This window comes from Egretta garzetta, unplaced genomic scaffold, assembly GCF_000687185.1.
Source record: "Egretta garzetta isolate BGI_Z169 unplaced genomic scaffold, ASM68718v1 scaffold574, whole genome shotgun sequence".
NCBI classification, from domain to species: domain Eukaryota; kingdom Metazoa; phylum Chordata; class Aves; order Pelecaniformes; family Ardeidae; genus Egretta; species Egretta garzetta.
In genome coordinates this window covers 254,311-261,313 of record NW_009259488.1, presented here as the reverse complement: position 1 = coordinate 261,313, position 7,003 = coordinate 254,311, and the positions used below count along the sequence as shown (strand labels likewise).

The window sequence follows — 7,003 nt, the reverse complement described above, 5'->3', positions numbered from 1 at the left end:
TTCTCCGGACAGCAAGGCTATTTCTGCCATTTGCTTTTCCAAGAAGAGTGAGAAAATGCAGTTGCTATCTGGCTCTCGCCCCTTTCCCACAGGGAACCCCTGTGTATGTTATTTTTATAAGCCATCCTTTTGCAGTACACAAGCTTTTACTTTGATTTTAAAGATACAGAAAAGGAAAAGAAAAAAATCCCTTCAGATTTCAAGTTATCTTGCATTTTTTGTCCTTATGTTACATGCGAGGGCAACAGAGCTGCATGATATTTCATGGCGAATGGTGGCAAGAGGACAGCACTCCGAAAGATGGAATGGTTATTCTTATGTCTGGAATGAGGTACAGCCCTAGCAGTGGTGGCACAAGCGTCCCCCTTGTTTTCTGCAGTCCAGAAAATGAAAGAGATGGCTCTTCTCAGCCCATTGGTTTCCTGTATCTGCAACCTCCCTTCTAAAGGTTGCTGACCAATGGTCTCCCACACTGGTGGCTCCAGGGCTGAGATCCATCAAGACCAGCCAACAGAAAGGAGATAAGCTTCTATTCCACACTGGCCATGGATGAGATGGACCAGACACCTTGACTCCTCCCCCAGACTTTGCCTAAAGCTCACTGCCACCAGCTGATTGATGCTGATGCTCCAGAAAGAGCAGGGGTGTCTACATCCCACTCCCAGAGCGCTAGGCTGAGCAGATTTTTGGAGCTAATGACCATGGATTTATTTAGCCTTTGTAGGCTTATTATGAAACTGTCTGAGGGCCCTAAGACTCTCAGAGTCTCCTGTTCGCAAGGACAATTCAGCCAGCTCTTTAATCTTTTCCATTTCAATCTCATTTAAGTATTTTGGCCACGTTTTCATGCTTTAATGACTGGCTGATAGAAGGGAAAAGAAAAGATTAAACAAAGGTTAGGATAAGAGCTTAGCTGGGGAAGAAATCTACCCGTGAGGAGGGAGGGCAGAGATAGAATGCATGCCATGTTTTAAGCTAGCGGGTTCCAGCCTCCCTGGTCACACCTGGTCCCATGCTCTGGTGTCCCCTGTGCATGTCCGGGCAACGACAAGCCACGGTGTTGCCCACAAAGCAATGCTGTCTGAATCAGGCTCTGCTCCAGCTCCAACCTCTCCAGCTACTCCGGCTCAAATCCCCACAGCCTGCCAGAACCTTCCCACACATTCGACATCCTTAGACTGGGCCAGCCCTACCAGCTTCCTCATTTCTGATGCACGCAGCTATCGTCTGCCCATCACTGTCACAAGCCTGGGATGGTCATTTTTGCTGCCTGGCTCTGATGGTTTCCTTTTTATTGTTTCCAGGGTATGCTTTCATGGATAAAGCATTTCAAATCCTGCTGGCTGAGCCTCTCTCCCTCTCCTTTGTCATCGCCTCTTAGCCAAGTAGCTCCTCACAGGCAAGTCCACAGGGGCGTTGATTGGTGTGGGCAGATGTACGGCTTCTCAGCACAACTATCTTTGGCAGGATTGGGGAAGGGGGCCAAGAATGCACACGTATTGTACTTGGCTCCTCTGAGTGTATTCTGGCACATCCAGCCTCGTAGTACGCACCAGCTGCCGCTCCTACCACGCTCTGTCCCAGAGCGGGCAGACCCACACTCCGGTCCAGGACCTCTGTAGACACATCCACACTAACATTGAACCAGCCTGCTGGAGGAACTGAAGGGTGGGGAGATGGCTGCATGAGGCTTGAGGGTATGCAACCCTCTAGGGACCCCAGGGAAGGACTGCAGCAGTCAGCCAAGCTCAGCTCCATACCTCTCCACTGAACAGTGACTTTGACCACAGCACGGATATATCGCACGCTGCAAGTCTGAATCTGCCTCGGGTCGGTGGCCATAAAGCAACGACCAGCAGGCTCTGCACAGGGCTCAGCGAAGGGCACTACAAACAACTTCCCAAACTCTCCCAAGCAGGTTCCCCTTGTCTGTACATCCAGAGAAGCTGAGAGACGGACGGACCATGAAGGACCAACTCCTATGGCCAGCACATGTGGGAAGCCGCCGCTAGCCTGTTCAGGCTGTTCCTGCTTTGTAGTAAGAGGGTTAAAGATTTGAGGGTGGTTTGTGTAATGGATTCAGTCTGGACTTTCAGTTTTTTGGGGAACTGAAGACCACTAGAAGGTCCGCGTAGGCTCCTGCAAAGCTTTGTGGACTGTTTTCCATGGAAGTAAGGCTAGATGCTTCATAGCTTAACAAGCTAGTGCTTGTGCTATGGGACATCCCTACCTGACTCCAGCATGTAGGAGAAAGCTGGGCACTCCACTGCCCACAATTATGCTTTCGGTGGAGACTACAAAGAAGTGCCGTGGGGAGCATGGGTGACAGGCAAGGCTGAAAGCTTACCTGTGGCCGGGGGTGTCCTGTGACCAGACACTGCAGGACCAATGTGTCCCCCTCCCGAATTGTGTAAACGCGTTCGCTGATGTTGTCTTCCTTCACCACGCACGCCTGCCCAGCATGGATGATTTGGGCCTGAGCGGGAGCTGTGGAGAGGAAAGAAGAGGTAGAAGGAATCAAGCAGCATCCCAGCCCCTTATGCCCACCGCCCAGGGTGGCTGCTCCCACGGCACGGTGGAAAAGCCACCTCTTAAGCCACAGAGGGGTAGATGGACAGTGCTGGGTATGAGACAAAAAGGTGTCAGGAGATATAAAATTGAGCAATCACCTGGGTGGCTTGTACCAACTTCTGTTTTAAAACCTTTGGTCCTGCTGGAATGAGCAGCTCTAGGCACTGAAAAGCAGAATATGGAGATTTTTGGGGAGAGTCTCCTGCATGGGCTGAGGACCAAGAATTCCCTCCTCACATCTCTCCCAGAAAGGAGTACATGCGAGTCGTTAAAGCAGGGACCTGGTCAAATCACAGCTTCCCTATGCCTGTCTAAAACAGGCCTGATTATTATGATTTACCTTGCAGGGGACTGAGATAACTACCGAGCAGCATCAGAAAGGGTCTCGGAGCTCTGCACAGCTTTTAGCACACGTCCCTAGAACAGGCGTAGCACACGCTGGAGGAGAAACAAGTCTTTCCAAGTTACACAGCAACCTATCTCAGCCCTGAGCCAGAGGGAACAGACTCTGTGGGAGCAGGGGACCCATCATCTCCAGGGATCCCTCCAGCTAGGGCTCCAAGCGGACCCCAGTTACTGCCAGGCTGGCCAGGAAAACAAGTGAAGACCAGTGTTGTGGAAAAACACATGGGAAGAAAGTTCCCAGAAGAAGTTTAAAAACTTCCCAAACAGCAACTATGCCCCACTGTAGCCCCGACCAACAGCAGGGAGAGACAAGCTCGAAGAGAATGGGTTTTTTTAAAGGAAAAAGCCTCAGCTCCAGAGTCCTGTGCAAACAGCCCTAGGGTCCCTCCTCCAACAGCGTTTGTGTGATCACTGAAGTGGCTGAGATGTATTGAAGGTGACTGCGCAGCCCAACAGGACACCTGGGCTTCTTGGAGGGGAAAACTCCAGTCGCACTTCAAGGGACAGAGAAACCCCCAAATGAGCCTGAGAATCGGAGCCTCAGCGGGAGCCCCCTTGGGATGCCTCCCCGTCTTGCTGCAATGCTTCCAGGTGACTCTGGAGTCACCGCGCTCGCTCCCATTAGCGAAATGCAATGCAAACGAACAAACCACGGAGGAGAAGATGAAAGAGATTCAAGCAATGAGCCTTAGCGAGCCTTCTGAAACCAGCACAGATTTTGCACAACCTGTTAACGCTGAGCTGAGCACCCACTTTTTCATAGAATCATAGAATCGTCTAGGCTGGAAAAGACCTTTAAGATCATCAAGTCCAACCTTTAACCTAACCCTGCCATCCCACCACTAAACCATGGCCCTAAGCACCTCATCTACCCTTCTTTTAAATACCCCCAGGGATGGGGACTCGACCACCTCCCTGGGCAGCCCATCCAAAGCCTGACTACCCTTTTGGTGAAGAAATTTTTCCTAATGTTAGTCAAGCTTCAAAGACCACTATTGATTTGGTTGGGTGTTCTTTTTTTCATTCCTGTGGCATGACCAAAATGCTCTAAACCCAATCACCCAGGTGAGAGAAGTGCTCAGATTTGTGCTTGTTTAATCCACCAGCAGCACAGACCTAGGGCAGGCCAGGCTCGGGCAGTGCAGGAGATCTGCCTTTCTCTACAAACTGGTGTCACCACAACGCACTGACCCAGTGGCAGTGACACAAGCGCGGACACGGGGCTGGTGGGCAGCACGCTGCTCCTGCTGCTGGGGCTCCACAGCCTGCCACAGCCACCCAGCACCCAGGCTGCACATGCAGCAAGCTACTCCCTCTTTTTTGCATCCCTTCTGTCTTTCCAGCATGGTGGCTCTTTGTTAAAATCATTATTACTGTCCAAAATGTTGACTAACAGAAGCAACGTGTGTATTTGAATAATATGACAGCAGAAACATGGATGAATCCCCCAGCCTTTCCTGTCTTCCCCCTCTGCAGGGCTCCAAGGAACAGAATCACAGAATCCCAGAATGGCAAGGGTTGGAAGGGACCTCGGGAGATCACCCAGTCCAACCCCCAAGCCAAAGCAGGTTCTCCTAGAGCATGTTACATAGGACCTCATCCAGGTGGGCTTTGAATATCTCCAGAGAAGGAGACTCCACAGCCCCCCTGGGCAGCCTGGGCCAGGGCTCAGGCACCCTCAAAGTCAAGAAGTTCTTCCTCATACTCAACTGAAACCTCTTCTGTTTCAGTTTGTGCCCATTGCCCCTTGTCCTGTCGCTGGACACCACTGTAAAGACACTGGTTCTGTCCTCGTGACTTCCATCCTTAAGATATTTGTAGGTGTTGATGAGGTCCCCTCTCAGTCTTCTCTTCTCCAGGCTGAACAAGCCCAACTCTCTCAGCCTTTCCTCACAGGGGAGATGCTCCCGTCCCCTCACCATCCTTGTTGCTCTCCTCTGGACTCTTTCTAGGAGTTCCTCATCTTTCTTGAACCAGGGAGCCCAGAACTGGACCCAGTGCTCCAGGTGGGGTCTCACCAGGGCAGAGCAGAGGGGGAGGAGAACCTCCCTCGCCCTGCTGGCCACACTCCCCTTAATGCACCCAGGATGCCATTGGCCTTCTTGGCAACTAGGGCACCCTGCTGGCTCAGAACAGGCCTGCCATCGCTTGAGCATCATGGTAATGCTGAAAGCGACTGCCAAAGCATCTCTGATATGAGTGAGCAGACGAGTGACCTGCCCCTGCCTGGGTGGCAGAAGAGTCTCATTGACCCCAGGAGAAAAAAAGAAACCTATATATCATAGAATCATAGAATGTTTTGGGTTGGAAGGGACTCCTAGAGGCCATCCAGTCCAACCCCCCTGCAGGGAGCAGGGGCACCGCTAACCACATCAGGTTGCTCACAGCACCAGTCACACACTGAGGATCACATCCAAAGCATAAGAAGTGGAACATAATCTAGAATCATAGAATCATAGAATGTTTTGGGTTGGAAGGGACTCCTAGAGGCCATCCAGCCCAACCCCCCTGCAGGGAGCAGGGACACCGCTAACCACATCAGTTGCTCACAGCCCCGGCCAACCTGGTCTTGATGCTTACATACATCTGTGTGCTTGTATACACACACAGGTATGGACATACATACAGATACAGGTATGGATATACATACAGATACATAAATACATTAAGGAAAATTGTGACTTATCAGGAAAAGACATCATGAATGCTCGTCAGTGGAAGAGGAGTAATTCAGAAGCCTATAGAACCCTTGCTAGTACACCTCAATCCAAAGGACAGCCTCTTGTGCTGTTCCAGCTCTCAGCTCAGTCCCCTGCAGATCTGCCACCACACCTCTAACCCCACATGGGCTGCACAGCATCGCTCACAGCGCCGAGACCAAAAAATGCCAAAAAATCCCTGCTCTATGATTAAAAGAGAGACCCTGTCCCTTCCCATCCTATACCATGTTCCTCCCCATCCCCAGCCTGTGCTGCCTGCATTTCAGCAAGGTCCTGGCACCCTGCAGCAGCAAACTCTTCTAACCTCTCTTCACAGTTGCTGGGTTGCATTTGCCGGCTGGTGGCTCTATTCTCCCTTGGCAGACATGACCTTGCTGCAAAAACTAATTTCCAGCCACCCCATGGAGAACCAGAATATTTATCTGCCGCTGTAGCTCCCAGTTCAATGTTGCCTTAAGTTGCTCTGCCGTACCCCACATGGTATATACCACGTAAGGCTTTCAATGTACACTCTTTTCCCTTTGGCCATCCCACTTCCATAATTTAACCTGTCTTCTATAACCCTTTCCCACACCTGCCTTCAGGCATTTCTACATGGAGAATTTCCACAGCAAAATCATTAGGTACAGTGGTACAGGGTTAGAGGGGGGTTGTGCAACTATTCTGGTGCCAAAATACCTTGTGGTAATTTGTTTATGTCTCCCTGAGTTTGACAGAAATATTATTTAAACTCATCCTTATTCAGCTCTACAAAACATTATATGGCACCAGTCTACAGCAAAATGACAACGTGAGGGATAAGCCCTGCGCCATAATTTTGTCCTCCCAGATTCTCCCTGGGTCCGCCAGGCCATAATGAAGCTTACAAGCAAGGGTGTGCTCAACCAGCTTTGTACATAAGTGTTTTAACTTGCCCGTGCTGCCGTCACTAATACCTTTCAGCTATATTCATGGGAAAGGAACACCCTTTTAAGTGGATGCCCACTGTTTACGCTGTAACCTCTCTCTTGCAATCACAGCACTAGGTCCCCAGCAGAATGACCACTATTTTTCCATGTCTTAGAATCACAGACTGTTTTGAGTTGGAAGGGACCCCTAGAGTGCATCCAGTTCAACCCCCCTGCAGGGAGCAGGGACACCGCTAACCACATCAGGTTGCTCACAGCCCCGGCCAACCTGGCCCGGAATGTTCCCAGGGATGGGGCCTCCACCCCCTCTCTGGGCAACCCCTGCCAGGGTTTCACCACCCTCAGTGGAAACAATTTCTTCCTTAGATCCACTCTAAACCTCCCCTGCTTCAGTTTAAA

At 50.8% G+C, this 7,003-nt stretch overlaps 1 protein-coding gene across 1 annotated transcript in view; it reads right to left on the bottom strand.

Moving 5' to 3' along the window:
• MDGA1 (MAM domain containing glycosylphosphatidylinositol anchor 1) overlaps positions 1-7,003 on the bottom strand; it is a 111,666-nt gene that overhangs the window by 97,710 nt on the left and 6,953 nt on the right. Inside the window, exon 2 of the mRNA XM_009637226.2 lies at positions 2,348-2,487. Coding sequence (XP_009635521.1) covers positions 2,348-2,487 — 140 coding nt within the window. The remainder of the gene's footprint in view (positions 1-2,347; positions 2,488-7,003) is intronic.